Source organism: Myotis yumanensis, unplaced genomic scaffold (assembly GCF_028538775.1).
Source record: "Myotis yumanensis isolate MYYU_CA2020_CCGP unplaced genomic scaffold, mMyoYum1.0.hap1 SCAF_19, whole genome shotgun sequence".
NCBI lineage: Eukaryota > Metazoa > Chordata > Mammalia > Chiroptera > Vespertilionidae > Myotis > Myotis yumanensis.
Window position 1 is genome coordinate 4841585 of NW_027223770.1, and position 18104 is coordinate 4859688.

The following is an 18104-nucleotide window of genomic DNA, read 5'->3' on the forward strand; positions in this document are numbered from 1 at the left end:
GGAGAGGGAGGGAGAAAGGGAGGGAGAGAAACATTGATGTGAGAAAGAAACATCAATTGGTGAGAGTAGATCTTAAAAACTCTTATCACAAGAAAAAAATTTGTAAGTATGTATGGTGACAGATGTTAATTAGACTTATTGTGGTGATCCTTTCAATCCTATATAATAAAAGCCTAATATGCAAATCAATCAAACCATGGAACAACCGGTCGCTGTGGTGCACACTGACCACGAGGGGGCAGATGCTCAACGCAGGAGCTTCCCCGTGGTGGTCAGTGTGCTCCCACAGGGGGAGCGCCGCTCGGCCAGAAGCCAGGCTCAGGGCTGGTGAGTGCAGCAGCAGTGGCAGGAGCCTCTCCTGCCTCTGAGGCAGCGCTAAGGAGCAGCAAGCAGGCAGGCGGTAAGGAGCGAGGGCTCCTGGACTGCGAGAGGGATGTCTGACTGGTGACTTAGCCCTGCGGGGAGTGGGCCTAAGCCGGCAGTCGGACATCCCCCGAGGGGTCCCAGACTGCAAGAGGGTGCAGGCCGGGCTGAGGGACCTCTCCTCCCCCGAGTGCATGAATTTTCATGCACTGGGCCTCTAGTATATATATAATCATTATGCTATACACCTAAAACTAATGCAATGTTATATGTCAAGTATGTCTCAATTTAAAAAAACCATTAAAAGTGGGGGGAAAAGCCCGGCCGGCTTGGCTCAGTGGTTGAGCATTGATTGACCTATGAACCAAGAGGTCACTGGTTTGATTCCAGGTCAGGGCACATGCCAGGGTTGTGGGTTTGATTCCCAGTGGGGGGCATGCAGGAGGCAGCCAATCAATGGTTCTCTCTCATCATTGATATTTCTCTCTCTTCCTCTCCCTTCTTCTCTGAAATCAATAATAATATATATTTAAAAAAGTGGGGGAGGGGGAAAAGAAGAGGCTTTGTAGTTTCTTGGAATAAGAGTGTGGATGAGAAGTCAATGATGCCATTGTTAACCACTTCATACTGCAGAACCCTCCTCCCCATTGTGTTTGCTGGCTTGTCTGTTTGATACCAGACATGTGGTGTTGTTGTCAGTAGAGACAGAGTGAAGGTTCCAGGGTCAGTCTACATTTACATTACTAGTCACGCTTAAAACATACTTAAGATATTTATAAATAGGTGAAGGGGAATATAGTCAATAAAACTGTGATAAATTAGACTTAGTGTGGAGATGATATATAAATGTCGAATCATTCTATTGTACACCCGAAACTAACACAACGTATCAACTCTACTTAAAGAAAAAAGATAACTGTAAATATACATTCCAATATTTCCTCTCCCTAAGGGAGCCTCGGGTGCCTCCCCCCCCGCCCCCCCTCACACCCACACTTTGGAGACCATGGAGCTAAGACATTCACTTACCCAGCACCACTTTGCACGGTGGCAGATAACACGAGAATTGGCTCTGATGACAGTCCCCACCTGACATTCACTTCATGCTCTTTTAAATCCAAATGGGCACTTTCACACCTGCTGCAAAGCTCAGTGATAAAACATCTGTGTTCTTGGTCTTTTTCTCTTGATTGATTGATGAGGTGGGTTTAACGTGGGATTTTCTCTTAGCTTTTCCTGCATGATATACCTGGTGATAATCTCTCCCGCTGCTGTCCCACCAGCCCTGTGAGAGGACAGGCGCTTCCTCAGGGGCATCTGGAATTTGGCCATGGTTGGCCACAGATTCCTTTTCTCTTTCCTGTTGCATTAATTAAGAACAAAGGAGAAGGAAACCCAACCGAATCTGGCTTAAGCAGGAGCGAGAATTTGTTAGCTCCTGTAACTAAGTAGTTTGAGGGTCTGGGTGTGTCCAGGTAGCTCAAAACAATGTCACTGAGATTTATCATCTCTCTGACTGCCTTCTCCAGCTTGGTTTTCCTCTGTTGGCAGTGTCTCTGTGAGTGGTGGTTCCCAGAAGCTCTAGGCTTATTTTATCCTTGAAGCAAACAATTCCAGAAGAATTCTTCTTGTTCTCATCAATTCCAACAGAAGCTCAGGGATAGACTTTTATTGGGTTCCCTCGGGTGTCCATCTCTGAACCATTGGCTATGGTCAGGTAAATGTAATGCTTGGATTGGCCAGGTCTTGGTCACATGACCACACCTGGTACTGGGGTTGAAGCACTGTCCCATCACAATGAATGAAAATCCAGGGGAAGGGGCCGTTACCTAAAGGGGAGGGGTGTGAAAGCACGAGCTACACCTGCCTTCCACACCTTTGAATGAGGACTTCCCTTGATGGAGGCTCAACCGCAGGGTTGGAACAGCAGAGCTTTCTGCCTGGTTGGCAATTTCTCCTGACAATGCAATTGTGATGCTAACTACCCAGAGTTAGGTCAGATTTCACAGCTTAAGGGCACAGTCCCCAACAAGAATGCCCTAAGATAGCCATAAGTTCAGGAGTTCCCAGACCACCTACACTTCTGACCAAATGGCTCAAATTTGGGGGTTACCTGTAGCCCCTAGGTCCAATAATTCATTAGACAATTTAGGGCAGTGATGGCGAACCTATGACACGAGTGTCAGAGGTGACATGCAAACTCATTTTTTTGGTTGATTTTTCTTTGTTAAATGGCATTTAAATATATAAAATAAATATCAAAAATATAAATCTTTGTTTTACTATGGTTGCAAATATCAAAAAATTTCTATATGTGGCACGGCACCAGAGTTAAGTTAGGGTTTTTCAAAATGCTGACACGCCGAGCTCAAAAGGTTCGCCATCACCGATTTAGGGGATACCAATAGCCCCTTAGGTCCAACCATTCAATAGAACAACTCACAGAACTCAGGGCAATGTGACACCTATGATTACAATTTTATTGTAAAGGGTGTAAATAAAGACCATTGGAATGAAGAGTTACACAGGAAGAGGGCTGGGAGGGTTCCAAACTTTGAAGCTTCCTTCTCCTCAAGATTATCACCCTTCTGGTACATCGTATACGGTTAGTATACGGTTAGCAACCAGGGAAGCTCGCTGATGCTCCTGGCATTCAGAGTTTTTATTAGGGTTTCATTATGTGGGCGTGACTGATTGAATCATTAACCCTGTGACTGAACCTGATCTCACTTCTTTCCCTGACCTTCAGGAGGGACAGACTGACATCACATGACTCAGAGCACCAACCTTCTAATCACATGACTGATCTTTCTAGTATGGCTAGCCCCCAATCTAAAACTATCCAATTGCCCACTATAGTCACCTCATTAGCATAAATTCAGGTGTGGCCTGAGGGCCCCACTATGAATAACAAAGATGCTTCTATTATTTGAAAACTTCCAAGGATTTAGAGGTTCTGCCCCAGGAATTGGGCATAAAAACCCAGACAATTTCTTTATTATACTACTAGGGGTCTGATGCATGAAATTCGTGCATGGGTAGGGTATCTAGGCCTGGCCAGCAATCAGGGCCGATCAGGTTCCCTGCCTCCCAGCCTCCCTGCCCCATGGGCCACTGCTAGTCACCTGCCATGTTCCACGCTGCCCCCTGGTGGTCAGTGCACGTCATAGCGAGCAATTGAACTCCCAGTCTCCTGGTCGAACTCCCTAGGGGACAATTTGCATATTAGCCTTTTATTATATGAGATAGTCTTCTATGCTGGATTCCAACTTCTTCCCAGGCTTGGATATTAACCACGGTCCCCTATTCTTCTCTGCTGCCACCACTTCTAGACCCAACATCAACTTCTGGCTGAGATTTTTAGCATCTTCCTCCCACAGCCTCATCAGAGGTCCCTTCTGGGTCTCCTCCTGAACCCCACTGCTCGCTCTTCCCAGCCCCATTCTCTCTTCTTCCCAAAGCTGTAGCCTTGGAGGAGTCCACCTGTCTGTCCCGTCTCTTCATTGGTAACATATGGGATGTAGATCATTTTGACTCAGCTAAGCTGGTACTTATCCCAGGAAGCTTTCTCTAGAGGACACCGGCTTATTTTCTTGTGGCTCGCATCTGAACTTCTTTCCTTTTTGGGGGAATCTTGCACTTTATGATATGAATTGTCCTCATATTATAAAAGTTGAAAAAGTCAGAATCTGCTTTCTCAGCTTTCATGCAGCTTGGATGTGGTCATGTGACTGAGGCTTTGGCAACCTGACCTTCATGTCCTCAGAGGTAGTAATGTAGAGGCTCGGTGAAATGAGCCAGGATTGGATTTCATTGCAGGTGTCTAAAGGCATTGCTGCGCCTTCCTCGACTTGCCAGGTTGGGGGGGGGGTGGCTTTCTGTGTGCTCCATCTGCACCACTTTGCCTGTCGCCACCTCCATCGTTATGATGTGTATTGAGTCTTATTGGGAGTTGTATGCTTTACCCATGCTCTCGCATTGATTCCGTGGTGTTATACCATTTTATTTTATTTTTAATATATTTTATTGATTTTTTACAGAGAGGAAGGGAGAGGAATAGTTAGAAACATTGATGAGAGAGAAATATCCATCATCTGCCTCCTGCACACCCCCTACTGGGGATGTGCTCACAACCAAAGTACATGCCCTTGACTGGAATTGAACCTGGGACCCTTCAGTCCACAGGCTGACGCTTTATCCAATGAGCCAAACAGGTTAGGGCTGTTATACCCATTTTAAAGATGAGGTATGTGGAAGTGAAGACACCTTCCAAAGTCACGTAGCTCGTGAGAGAGCACAGTTAGGATATGGATTTTCCCAATCTGACACCAGAACCTTTTCTCTTAACCATCATGCTATAGGACCACTGTTCAAACCTTCTGCATAATCCTGGAGGATAGGGTCTAGGTGTCTTTTTACACCTGTGATCTCTCTCACATACTCAAGCTCAAGTAGATGACAAGGTCTAACCTGGCTCAAACACTCCATGACCATCATGAGCTGCCCTCCCACCTCCCACCCACCAAGTGGCACCCTTTCCTCCCTCAACTCCATTCACCCAGTTGCCACCTCAGGACTTGTTTTCCACTTAACAGGAATCATTCTCCTCCTTCACACACCTGTTCCCATGAACACCTTCTTCAAGGCCATGTCAAGTGGAAAGTTTGCCCCAATAGTCAGTGTTTTGTTTTTTTTCCATCTTTGTTTCGCTTTTGGGACTTTGGATGTGAATGTGCCTCATGAAGCGCCTTAGGATGGCTCATTGTCCTCCAACCTCCCCATTTTTTGGTGAGAAGAATTTTACATCTTTGGGAAGGTGTTGGCATAGTTAATTTTGCCATTTGGAAGATTTAAATGGTTTTAAAAATGTATTATGACTGAATAACTGGCTCTGACCTCCACCAAAAGATGACCAATTTGAGTCCCAAGACAAAAGCCTCTAAAATAAGTATTTCTCCCTGCGGCTCTTCTTTGAGGCTGGGATCTGGGAGGTGATGTAGTGCCTCCCCCTAGTCCCTAATCTACTTTAGTAGTAGAAGAGTCTTTGTTTGAATAAATGTTCCTTGCCTAACCAAAGTAGGTCTTGTTGCTGCTGGTAATGCTTGCTGCCTGCCTTTTCAGTAGAAGGTTATATTTTGCAGGCCAACATGATGGAAGCATAATACTAACATAAACCACTAGGTGGTGCCGCAGCTCTGAGAAATAGCCTTGGAAAGTGGCAAGCAGGAGGGTGGAGTAAGTCCTGTGATTTCAGCATCTCCCCTGTGCTAGACAGACAGACACCCATTTTAGAGTTGGCTCTGCCACTTACTGCCTATGTGACTGTTGGCAGATGACCTTAGGTTTTGGTGTCCTTACTTGTGAAATGGCGATGATAACAAAGCCTACCTCAGAGGGATGTTCTGAGCGTCGCATATGATGCTGCTGGAGTATTATCTAATTTGCAAACTGCGGATTGCTGTGCAAATCGAAGTTAATATGGTGCCAGGAAGCCCCGCCATTAGAGCGATCCTTTGGGAATGATTCCAAAAGCAAGATAGCTTTTGTGACCTCCTTGTCCCGTGCAGTGAGGGCTGAGGGTCAGTAGGGGTAGGGAGGGAATGCAGAGGCAGCTGAACATGATTGTAAATGATATTATGAGGCCATAATAGCACCCAGCATGGAGCCCATTGAATAGCAAAAGCTCGTTAGTATCTGAATACCACACCCAGATTCCAGCTCCAACTCTTTCCCAGCCAGACATCAAACATTCAGCTCAATTTTATTATCTGGAATTTGAGGATGCAGTGCAGGAATCTGGAGAAGGGAGTGGTAGAGTCAGGCCAGGCCAGTGAGGAACGGAGACTGGGAGGTTGGACTGGGGTGTGAGGGGAAGAGGAGTTTCTACTTGGGAGTAGCTCCCTTTCTGTTGCCAGAAGTTGGTCTCCAGGTGGCCCTGCTAGGTCATGAGCATCCAGAACAGGCAGGAAGCAGGAGCACAGTGTAGATGAGCCTCCTCCACCGGGACAGCTGGCCGGCCCGGCCCACACTATGTCCGGGCAGTCTGGGGCCGGACGGGGATGCTGACCCGGTTCTGCAGCCAGTTGACGTAATCCTCATGAGGCATGTGGATAATGTGTTCTCGCACAAACTGCAGGGCGAATACAGCGGCAGCCTCAGATTTGGTCTGAAAGCTAGATTCCTTGACCTCCCCTCCCCCCAAGATACTGAAATATGTGTGATTGAGGGTGGTGGTCCAGGGTGCCTCCAACCATGCAGACATTCGGAGTGCCTGCAGCATCGTGCTGGGTGTTCCTTCTAGAAAAAGACCCCTTTCTAGGGTCCTGGTTCAGCCCGAAGGCTCATTTTAAGCCTTTTCTGTTGACCCTGAGAAATTTAGGGAGATCAGGAAAACTCAGCTGTCTGCATGTTTCTTTCTTTTCTATTCCTTAATATCTTTTAAAAAAAGTAATGTGCCCTTAAACTTATTTTGGTTCATAAACCCCTTTGAGAATTGATTACAGCTGTGGGCTTGCTTCCAGGAAAGGGCTAAGACACAGAATGTAGTTTCAAATAGATTCTAGGTTAAGACACCCACATCCAGGAAGTTCTGTGAGGTTCTCACTGGGAGAGGAACATGCTGAGTTTCACTAGCTGGGGCCATGCACTCGCCTCGGAGAATGGGGGGAGCCTCCACATCCCCCCTCCTCTTGCCCATTCAGAGATGGCCCCATAACTGGCAGGTTAAAGGTAGACCCCATAGCTGGCAAGCGGAGGTTGGACAGTTGCTCTGGAGTTGGTTTTGGACTAGCAGCCTTTCCTGAAGGGCCCCTTGCTTGCTTGCTTTCACCCCCACTGACTGCCTGCAAGTTCCTCCAACAGTTCACGTTCTGCGCTGAGGTCTTTGCACGTGGTCTTCCCTCTGCCTGACCTGTCTGTTCCCCTACTCTTCTTAGTGCTGTCTTTTCATCATTCAAGTCTTGGCTTAAAACTCACCTTCCCCAGTTGCTCTGGCTAAGATAGGTCCCCTCTACCTTGACCTTGAACGAGCGCTCCTCAAACTTTAAAAAATCACCCAAGGACTCATTGAAATGCAGACTCTGAATTGGCAGATGTGGTTTGGCTAAGATTCTGCATTGCTAAGAAGCTCCCAGGCGAGGTCTATGCTGTTGGTCCATGGGCCACAGTTTTAGCCAGATCTAGAGGGCTCCTCGTTATGATCGCCAGTTATTTTATTCCCTTGTCCATTTATTTCTGTATCTCCAAGGCCTCCAGTTTCTCGGGGGGGGGGGGGGGGGCGGACCATTTACAAAGAACATAATGTCCCTGGAGTTGAACAACCAAGGTCATGTGACAACCCCTCTTCTACTAGATCAGTGGTTGGCAAACTCGTTAGTCAGCAGAGCCAAATATCAACGGTACTTCTTCAAAATAGACTTGCCCAGGCCGAAAACCAACTTCTGCTCTTGGGCCATGAAGTTTCAATTGCACGGTACGTGCGCCCGCACGTGGTATTTTGTAGAAGAGCCACACTCAAGGGGCCAAAGAGCCGCACGTGGCCTGCGAGCCGCAGTTTGCCGACCACGGTTAATGATAAGCTCCCAGAAGGCAGAGATCTCTGTCTTTCATGTTGTGTTCCCAGCACTCACATGGTGCCTGGGTGTTGAGAGGTGGCGGGATGAGGGCCCGGGGGGGGGGGGGGGGGGGGGCGCGTGGGGAGGGGAAAGTATGTGGCAGTTACCTCGATAGCCACAGCGACGTCTGGGGAGCACAGTTCCCAGGTCCTCAGCTCCTGTAGCACTTTCAGGAGGACGTGGGGCCTGATCCTCAGGTCCAGGTTTTCCCCGAACTTCTGCAGTTTGGCCAGGATCTTTTTGGCGGGGCGGAAATTCTTCAGATCTTCGGGGAGTTTGGACAGAAGATCAAAGTACCTTGGATTTCAAGAAGAGAGGGCACCTCAGGTTCTCCATCTCTCTCTGCCTGTCACTCGATGCCTCCAGGGCAGCATTAGTCTTTATCTGGGGGACTTTCCTCCATCCTAAATGTAAGGGGCCTGCAGATCGGGCACATCTTTAATTTTTAAGGGCAGTAAGAGCTGGAGCACGATTTGCATCTCATTAGAAAAACAAATTAGGGATATACTTTATTTTATTTTATTTATTTTAAATATATTTTATTGATTTTTTTTTTTTTTTTTTTTTTTTTTTTTTTTTTTTTTTTACAGAGAGGAAGGGAGAGAGTTTGAAACATCAATGAGAGAGAAACATCGATCAGCTGCCTCCTGCACACTCCCTACTGGAGATGTGCCCGCAACCAAGGTACATGCCCTTGACCGGAATCAAAATTGGGACCTTTCAGTCCGCAGGCCGATGCTCTATTCACTGAGCCAAACCGGTTACGGCAGGATATACTTTAAAGAGATGCATTTATTATTTTTCTAGAAAAGCTGGCAAGAAAGAAAAGGTAACTGAGGTTTTGAAGTGTCACTTTTGAAAGTTAATGGGGCCAGGGAGGACATGGACTCATCTGTGGGGTAGTCTCCAGAGTGCAGGAGGCTCTCACACACCAGCTGGAGGAGGAGGAGGAAAGGCAGGGGTGTGGGGAGGGGGGGGGGAATGGGAGGGAGATAAAGAGGGGAGGAAGTGTGTGCATGTCCCATGTCTCTGTGTGGAGAAGCCTGGGCCACAGCTCTGTGTATTTCAGTGGACCTCTGTGAAGCTTTCTGATGCTACTGTGTGGAGTACAAGGGTCCTTTGCTAATCCATGGTGGGAACAAGGTGGATTCTAGCCCCGAGGGGGGTCAGGTGTGATCAGGGTTTAAGAGGGTCTTTTTAAAAGAGGGCGGTGGTAGCATCTCTTTTAAAAGTCCCCCGCCCTGATATATATGTATCCATTGTGGAAAAAGTTGAAGAAGAAATTGATCACCATACATTTTGGGCTCCTCGTACGTCCAGTTATATATTTTATGATATATATTTATATATATTTATGTCTCTTTGTAAGCTTCTGTTCCACATTATTAAAATCATGGAAGGGATTCTGGGTACATTTTTAGACTTTCTCATCTTACTCTTAGAGCTTGATTTACTCACCCTACCAGGATTAGGTTCATAAAATTACAGTCCATCCGACTCCAATTCTGTGCTGTAGATGAGCATGGAGACTGGGGTCAGGCAGGGCTTTGAATCCTAACACTTCCTTGTTCGTACAGTGGGGATTGATGTGCACCCCTCAGCATTTTTGTGGGGGATACAATAGATAATGTACGAACATTGCTCAGGGTGGTGTCCGCCATCCAGTCATCACTCAATTCCTGTGGCCTTTTGTTATACGTATCACCCCTGGGCACAGTGTTCCTGGGACATGCCTGCCTGGTTCTGTAGCTGTAAGGGGTTAAGTTACTTGGGGAACATGGTGATCGCCCTGAAGACCTCTGACTCTGGAAGTTTTCAGGTTGGTTTGCCTCATCTGCCGCTCCCATAGGGCCGGTGAGTTGGTCCCTATTTGCAAGTCTGAATCAAACAGAAGATAAACGTGGAGAACAGAGCTGGTCGGATTGTCTGTGCTTCGGGAACTGAAGGGTTCTTGCCTGACTGCTCTGGAGACAGCCTGTTTGGGGGGCCCTGTGCTGGCCAAGGGCAGCTTTGGGGTGATGCCTCTCCATGTGGCGAGAGCTAATGGGACCAAATGGGATTTTGTAACAGAAGCCCTCCCTTCACCCCCTTCGAGGACCGTCTTATCTGGCTCTCAGGGTATTTACCAGTGGTCTGCGATTTCTTCTGCGTCGCCTTTTACCGTGGACACTTTATGTCTCATTTTTGCTATGTCCTTTTGAAAATTTGAGACGAGGACAAAAGAATGGAACTTCTGGAGACCTCTCTCTTCCTGGCGCCTGCATCACAGGTTGTGTGAGAAAGAGGAAGAAGAGTCAGAGCCCTGCCTCCTTCAGCCATCCTCGCTGCCCTTTGAGGTCGGACTCAGACACTTTTTTCTGCATGAGGTTCTTAACCCTCCCAGCCACTATCCAATTTACTATCTGGCTTTGGCTACAAGATGACACACCTCTCTCCAAGGTCCTGAAATGCTCTTTTCTTGCTACAATCAGTAATTTTTTTTTAAAAAAAATCAGCCTACTTTTGATTGTATTTGCACAGCTTTCTCATCTGTAAATGAAGAATAATAATGGTTCCTAGCTCTCAGAGGTGAGGATTACATAATACAATGTGTGTAAAGTGCTGAACTTGGTGCCTGCCAGTCACACAGTGGGCGTTTAACTCATGCTGTTTTCTCTCTTATCCACAGCCCTTATCATTTTGTGCATAGGTCCTATCTCTCCAAAGAGACTTTATAAATATAACCATGCCATTCACCTTATATGCATTTGGATAGCTTCCCATTTTACTCAGAATAAAGTCCTCTGAGTAACTTGCTCTCTGAGGCTCTGGATTCTTCAGCCCCTACAACATTTTCCAGCTTTATCCCTACCCTTTCCATCTCTTCTCTCCCAGAATTGTATGCTTTGGCTCCTGATCAAAGACTGAGATAAAGTTCAACCTCCACAGCTGAATTGGTAAGGCCTTTTATGATCTGGCCTCTGTTTTTCTCTGATGACCTTGTAAGCAACCACAACCAAGTCCCAGCCACACCTGGCTACTGGTAGTTCCTGACCCACTGGGCCCTCTAGCCTCTGGAACTTTGCTGTTCTTTCTCTGGAACTCCCTGCCTTCCTCCTTTTCCTGTGTGTCTCTCTGGGTTTGAATGCCACCTTTACTGCTTAACTCCTGGGTGACCTTTGACAAGAGACATCTCTGAGCTCACTTTTCTCATCTATAAAATGGGTCTAATAATAGTACCTACCCCGTAGGATTGTAGTGAGGACTTAGTGATAAATATACACAAGGCTCTTACACCATGACTGCTACACAGTAAGTGCCCTGGAAATACTACCTGACTTTATTAAGCTGAAAATAGTGTTTCCTCCAGGACAACCTTGCTGATTGCTGTTGCAGGCTAGGAAGGACACCCTCTTCCCGTGTTCCCTTAGCCCCCTGCTCACTTCCCTGTTGGCCCTCATCACTCTGTGTGGTAATTGCCTGTTTACTTTTCTGTCTCCCTCATTAGAATGGGGCTCCCAGAAGGCAGGGACCAATCTCCTCTAATCCTGTGGCCCAGAGCAGCCAGTCCATCCAGGCTGAGAGGGCAAAGGGGTCATCATGCAACCTTTGGTGAATGGACAAGTTCATTGGAGTGAATGGTCATGGCAGTCAAGGAGTAGGCTGGGGTGGGAGGCAGTTATTGGGTTGTCAGAATAAAAAAGTTTCCAGTGGCCTCCTGGTGCTCTTAAAATCCAGTTCCAAGTTTTAATGATGACATTTATGGCTGGCTGTGCATGATGCAGCTGTCACCTGCTGCTTCTCCTCTTCAAACTTTCTATGTCCCTTTCAGCCTCAGGACTTTGTCTGCACCTTCCTGCTGCCTGGAATGTCCATCTATCCTCTCACCACCCCACCAGCTCTTCCTTATCATGAGTGAGGTCTTCCTGGATTACCTGACCTAAATGAAGTCCCCACGGTTTCTCCCTCTCAAAGCACCTGTCCTTTTCCTGTATAATAATGATTATAATTTGTACCTATATGTTTATTAATTCAGTTAGTTTGTTTCTGCCCATATTTCCCAGGAGAGATGATAAGCTCTCTGAGGGCAGAGAACGCATCCCTCCTGTACCCTGCTGTAGCCTCAGCACCAGCACACGGCATCGTGTGGGCGCATAGTAGGTGTCAGACGAATGTCCTTTGAGTGAGTGCATCTGCATGTGCCCTTACTTCATGAGGATTTCTATCTTGTCCTGCAGACAGAAGCCGGCCTCCTGGGCTACATTGTAGAACTTGGCCCGCATCGTGGTACACACACTGGTCGTGCAGTGGATGAGGTCATGGTAGGTGCGGCTGTGGACACAGACAAGAGAGGTTTGGGGGATCAGGGCCAAGAGACAGACCCGTGAGGCTGGCCTCTCTGGGCCCCACAGTGCTTTGCAGTGGGGATTCCATGCACCCACCTGGGCTCTCCGCCCGCCCTGGAGCCTCCCCAGCATCACCGTGGATGTAGGAAGGACAGATCTTCCCGACAGCATGAGGCTGGTGGTGCCGGCCTCATGAAATGAGCCCACAGCGAGACATCTGGCCACTTGAGCCCAGCAAATGTTAAGGACCTTGAGATCAGGATGGAATTTGGAGCTGGGAGATCCAGGTTCAAACTCCAGTGCCACGCTTCTTAGATGCGTGGGTTGGGCAGGACATTTCATTGGCCAGGTGTCGGTCTGTTTCTCTGTAGTATGGGATAATGTTGCCACCTCATAGGATTGCTTTTGAGGAATAAGCAAGATAGTGAGTACGGAATGCTTTTCCCAGGGCCTGGCACAGGGGACGAATTTGTTGCCGTTGCTTGTGTTGTTGCTCGGCATCTTAACTTTGAGCCCCTTGCCCTGGGAGCCCCTGGTCCTTCAGCCGTGTCTATGGCTTCCGGAGGCCTGGTCCATACTGGGTTATTTCCCCTGGGAAGTGGAGGGTGTGGTCGCCACAATCCCTCTTGCCCACCTGGCTTACCTTTTAGACTTCTTCTGGATCGGTTGGCTGTGGGTTTCTCCACTTGTACTGCTGGACCTGTCACTGAAACACAGAGGGATGCTTTCAAGTTGCCTGGAGCCTGCTTTTTACGTGAAGGGACGTTTCGGGTCCCCTGGCCTCCAGGATTCAGGTCAGGGAGTGGTTCCAGTCACGACACAGGCTGTAAAACTCAGTGTGTGTTTTCCCCACCTCTTTGCCTTTGCTCATCCCATACCCTGCCTGGAGCGTCCTTGTTTCTTCTCTCCCTACTCAACTACCGCAGTGTTTCATGGTCTCCAGCAGGCTCTGTCTGCTCCGACTCCCCTGGTCCCACGTTGACCTTCTGTCTGCCTGGTGGCAGGATGATGTATTTTCTGGACCCCAGTTTCTTTTGAATAAAATGGGTCTCCAACTGCAGGATAAGTTCATTGTGGACCCTTCCGTCCTCCCGTCTACACCCATGAGCTCTTAACCTGGGGCCGAGGGCAGACTTGGAGAAGGGATGGTTGAGTCCTCCTCGTCATGTTGTCCTGGGTGTTCCTGACCTGAGACTGCCTCTTCATTTAAGGATTCTCTCCTCTAAATTGGTCCCTTGAGCTGAATATCCTCTTCACTTGACTGGAGGCAGACAGAACTGGGTGCAGAGCCCAGCTCTGGTCTGTGGGCAAGGAACTCGCTCCGGAATGTCAGTTTCCTCATCTGTACCCAGTCAACTCCTTGTACCATTTGCCCCTTTTTTACGTGGGGGCTGATTTAATTCTTTGAGTGGCTGCATCTTCCTGTGACTTTGCCTGGCTGGGGCTCCTGGGGAGTGGGAGAAGCTCCCTTGCCTCAAGCCCATCCCTCCTCTGTGCCTTCTCCCAGGTCCTCCTTTGGTGACCTAGGCCTTCAGCTCCAGGATCTAGCACCTTCTCTCTCACCCTGTCTTCCTTTGTTTATTCCAAACGCCTCAAAAATGGACTCGACTGCTCTGTCTGTGTGGTTCTAGAGGGCAAGAATTTCTCATATCCCTCTGATATGTGACTAATCCTTTCCTTTTGGCCTTGTGACCTCTGGGACTCCTTTAAGGAGGCAGGCCTGGCGTTCTCCCAGACCCCTCTCTATAGGAAAGGTCCTGGCCTTTTCTGCTTTTCCCAGAGGATCATGGGACTGGACCTAGAGGTCTTAGGCCTGGCAGGTGGTGGAGCAAATGCTCCACTCAGCTAAGGCAGAGCCCCAGTAACAATACCCAGAAGGCCCTGTGTTGGATTCCACCAGCTGCCTCAACCCTCCAGATGAATTATTTGGGGAAATGTGCTGGCTGTGACCTTCCTCTTGTAGATGACATTCTTCTTTTCTAGCAGTGTGATTAGCTGTGATAAACAAACACACAGAAATACAAGCAACAAAAGATCCTTTTGCCTGCCTCGGTCTCCTTTCCCTTGTCTCTCACCAAGTTTCAGCCATCCTGGTCTTCGCTCAATGCCTCTATAAGTTGCTCCCTGTCTCAGGCCCTTTGCACATGCCTTTTCCTCTGCTTGGAACACCATCCCCACCTTTCCCAGCCACTCAAGCATAACAAGCTCAAGCATGTTAAATGAGTTTGACATGCTTGTATAGTTCTGATCTCAGCTTAAATGTCAAAGTCCATCCTGGTTAAGACCCTGGTGCTCAACATTCAGCCACAGTCATGATTACAGGGCTGACTCTGGGGGGTTATTTGATACATGCATGACTGTCCCATTCATCAAATGGGACCAGTGACTCTTAACCATGGACAGGATTCAAAGAGTCCATAAATGCGGATGGAAAAAAGTCACACCTTTATTTTAACTAGCCGTGCGCAGGAATGGAAATCGCAGGCATTTGCACATCATATGGCAATTGTGGAGGCTGTTTTGAAAAATCATTTACCCTCGACACTAATCCAAAATTACGGTCATTCCTAGAGCAGCCGCTCAGCCTTGTTACATGGTGCGTTTGCTGAAGAAGCTCACAGATTTACTACATCCCAGATGCGGCTGTAATACCATAGTCCATCTACGATCTCAGTATAGATTTCTTTGTAAACCTTGGTGATTTATCACTTGCATCTGGAAGGCTCCATAGGCTTCCTACGACTGCTTATGGCACAGAAAAGTGGCGACCACAGTCCAGGCCATGAGATCCATGAGGGCAGACTGCAGTTGTCTTATTTGCTGCAGAATCCCCCCAAAACCTAGCACAGTTCCTGGCCCAGAGTGGGTTCAATGAATATTCTTGAGATAAATGAATGAGATGGGGGCAGATTTCCCCTCTCCCATTATAACTCACCCGATTAAGAGGGAAGGACTAGCTCTGTAACACATCCTCCCTACTCCATCCCACTGTACTGGAGGCTGTGAACCACAGGGCTGCTTAGTATGCGGTTGTTGGGGAGAAATGCCTGGGTACTCAACCCGGGCCAGGGAGTTAACGGGATTATTTCTAGTGAAGGAGGAAAAAACTGACCCTCCCTGCCCCCCATTCCATGGTCTGGTGAGGAGCCGCTGTACAACCGCCCCTGTCACTGAGGGGTGCCTCCTGACCCACCTGCTGTGGGCCCCAGGCCTTCCTACCTGGATTTGAGGGTGATCTGCATGTCTTTATAGGCAGAATCGCTCTTGGTTTGTTTCAACATTGACGAGATACTGCAAAGCAAGAAGAATCTCTTAATGAGGTACCAGACCTATGGTGCTCCTGAGGCGGGCATGGTCTGTGGGAGGGCTCCTTAGACTACTGGGCACAGGGAGTCACCTGGAGAGACTGCTGAGAATACGGATCCCTGGGCCATGCTCCCGGGGATTTGCATATATTAGGCCTGGAGTGGGGCCCTCCCCCGGAAGCTGCATTTAAAACCACACACATGCACATACGGCCACACGCACCCTCACTTCTGATACGTATGTGCAGGGAGCACATTTGAAACCTGAGAGTTTGTCAGCACACTGTGATGTAATACCACCGGAAGTGCTTATTAAAAAACATGGTTTCCGCCCAGGTTGAGTGTCAACCTATGAACCAGAAGATCATGGTTTGATTCCTGGTCAGGGCACATGCCTGGATTGTGGGCTCGATCCTCAGTGTGGGGAGTGCAGGAGGCAGATGATCAATGATTCTCTCTCATCATTGATGTTTCTGTCTGTCTCTACCTTTCCCTGAAATCAATAAAAACATATTTTTAAAAAATACGGTTTCCTCTGGAGATTCTGATCCAGTGGATCTGGGGTGAAGACCAGAAATTTGCATTTTTCACAAACATCCCAGCTGATTCTGATCTTTGGGGACCTTTGGAAAACACAGCTAGAGGAATTTAAGAAAAGGCCGATGAGATCATGAGGGTGGGGCCCTCATGAATGGGATAGTGTCCTTCATAAGAGACCCTAGGGAGCTAGCTTGTCCCTCTGCCATGTGAGGTCACAGTGAGAGGACAGCGGTCGGTGAGGCAAAGGGCCCTTAGAGGACACCAGATCTGCCCGCACCTTGATCTTGGCTTTCCAGCCTCCAGACTGTGAGATAGAAATGTCTGTTGTTTATGAACCACTCAGTGCATGGCATTCTGTGATAACGGCCCAGATGGACTAAAGACAGATGACAGAGGGCGCTCTGGCCTTGAGGCTGAGGCCTGGGTAGGTTGGAGCCCCCGGATTCCATGTCAACCTTGATGGAAGCCAATTTGATGTCTAAAATGAGGAGGGAATCCTGATTCTAGAGTGAGGAGAAGCCCTCACTGCCTGTGGCCTCGGGAGAGATGGGGAGACTTTCCTCCTGGAGGAAGGAGGAGGACGGGACATTTCAGCGGGTTCTTGCTCTGCAGCCATGGTTATTTTATCATGAAAGCGGACACAGAGGCCACGTGATGAGTTTTGTGCGGACCAGATTCTTGCCTGGTTTTGTCTTTGGTGACCTTATGCAAGTCACTCACCACCATTCTTCTATGACTGTGAGACGGAGCGATGGTAATGGTGTTAATAAGTGTGTCTCGTCAAGGTGCAGCGAGGACTGTGGGACACTATGTGTGTGAAATAAAAGTCATGGCCATCACCACCACCACCACCGCCACTGCCTCTTGTTGCATGCTTGCAGTATGCCAGGCACATGCTAATATGTGAAATGCATTATATCTCATGAAATGCATAAAAACAACTCATTGGAGTAGACATTACGTCCATAACAATAATAATAATACTTTACCAGGCTGGTATCATTGAATTCTTACTGCAACCCTTTGGGATAGGTTGTCATTGAGCCTCATTTTACGGAATGGGAGTCAGGCTCAGAGCGGTGAAACAACTTGCCCAACATCACACAGCAGTGAAATGATGAGGATGGAGATGAACCTTCGTCTGTTTGGTCCCAAGGCCAATGCTTTGATGCTGCCCGATCTCATTTTATTAGACGAGGAAACGGAGGTTTGGAGAAAGGCTGAGGGACTTGTTCCAGAGCCTCAGGGTTTGCACCCGTGCAGTCGACTCCAAGCCAGTGTTCACACGAGGAGTTCTTACAAAGGGAGGAGGGGCCTTGTAGAGCTGACGGTCATCATTGTTGTCTCTCTTTAATGCTGAGGAATCAGGCAGGCAGGGCCTTGGGAGCCAATGCTGCCTCTAAGCCCTGATGCGAATTGAGGCAGCAGCTGAGAAATTCATCATTGCAAGCAAAGGTGAAGGTGCTTGGTGAACTGTAATTACGGTGACAACAATAACCAGTAAGTCATAGCCAGCATCTCAGTGGGCTGAAGGCGATGATGAACCTCTTCTGGTGCCTCATTTACTTTCAGCAAGTAATTTGCTTATTGGGAGGGATCTACCCTTGGGAAGGGAACTTCAGCTCTAGCCCGTGTGCTCTCCGAGGCTTTCAGAGGCCAGAAGCTCTGTGGACAATGCTTCCCACTGGAAGGAAGACTCTTCAGGTTCAAGTCTGACCCTCTGAACCAATGCCGCTGGTCGCCGGCTTTGAAACTTCAAAGGATTCCTGTGACTCCTGGGATAGACACGAGACTCGGTGAGGTGGCCTCCAGGGTCCCAGGTAGACTCATGCCTCTTCCCATCCATTTTTTGCTGCATTTCAGTTCTTTGAAGGTGCATGGTCCCTTGACCAGGTTCGCATATGTGTATGTGTTGCCTAAGGTGTTCTCCCTTGCCACTCCCAACTCTGCCTGCTAGC

At 48.2% G+C, this 18104-nt stretch overlaps 1 protein-coding gene across 1 annotated transcript in view; it reads right to left on the minus strand.

The window, feature by feature from the left end:
* Positions 1–6052: 6052 nt before the first annotated feature.
* The window catches only part of CCDC60 (coiled-coil domain containing 60), a 102878-nt gene continuing 90826 nt past the window's right edge, over positions 6053–18104 (minus strand). The window contains exons 9-14 of the mRNA XM_070400013.1: positions 15521–15592; positions 12945–13007; positions 12165–12287; positions 10103–10234; positions 8084–8273; positions 6053–6493 (exon numbers count right to left, since the gene is read on the minus strand). Coding sequence (XP_070256114.1) covers positions 6392–6493; positions 8084–8273; positions 10103–10234; positions 12165–12287; positions 12945–13007; positions 15521–15592 — 682 coding nt within the window. The 3' untranslated portion in view covers positions 6053–6391. The remainder of the gene's footprint in view (positions 6494–8083; positions 8274–10102; positions 10235–12164; positions 12288–12944; positions 13008–15520; positions 15593–18104) is intronic.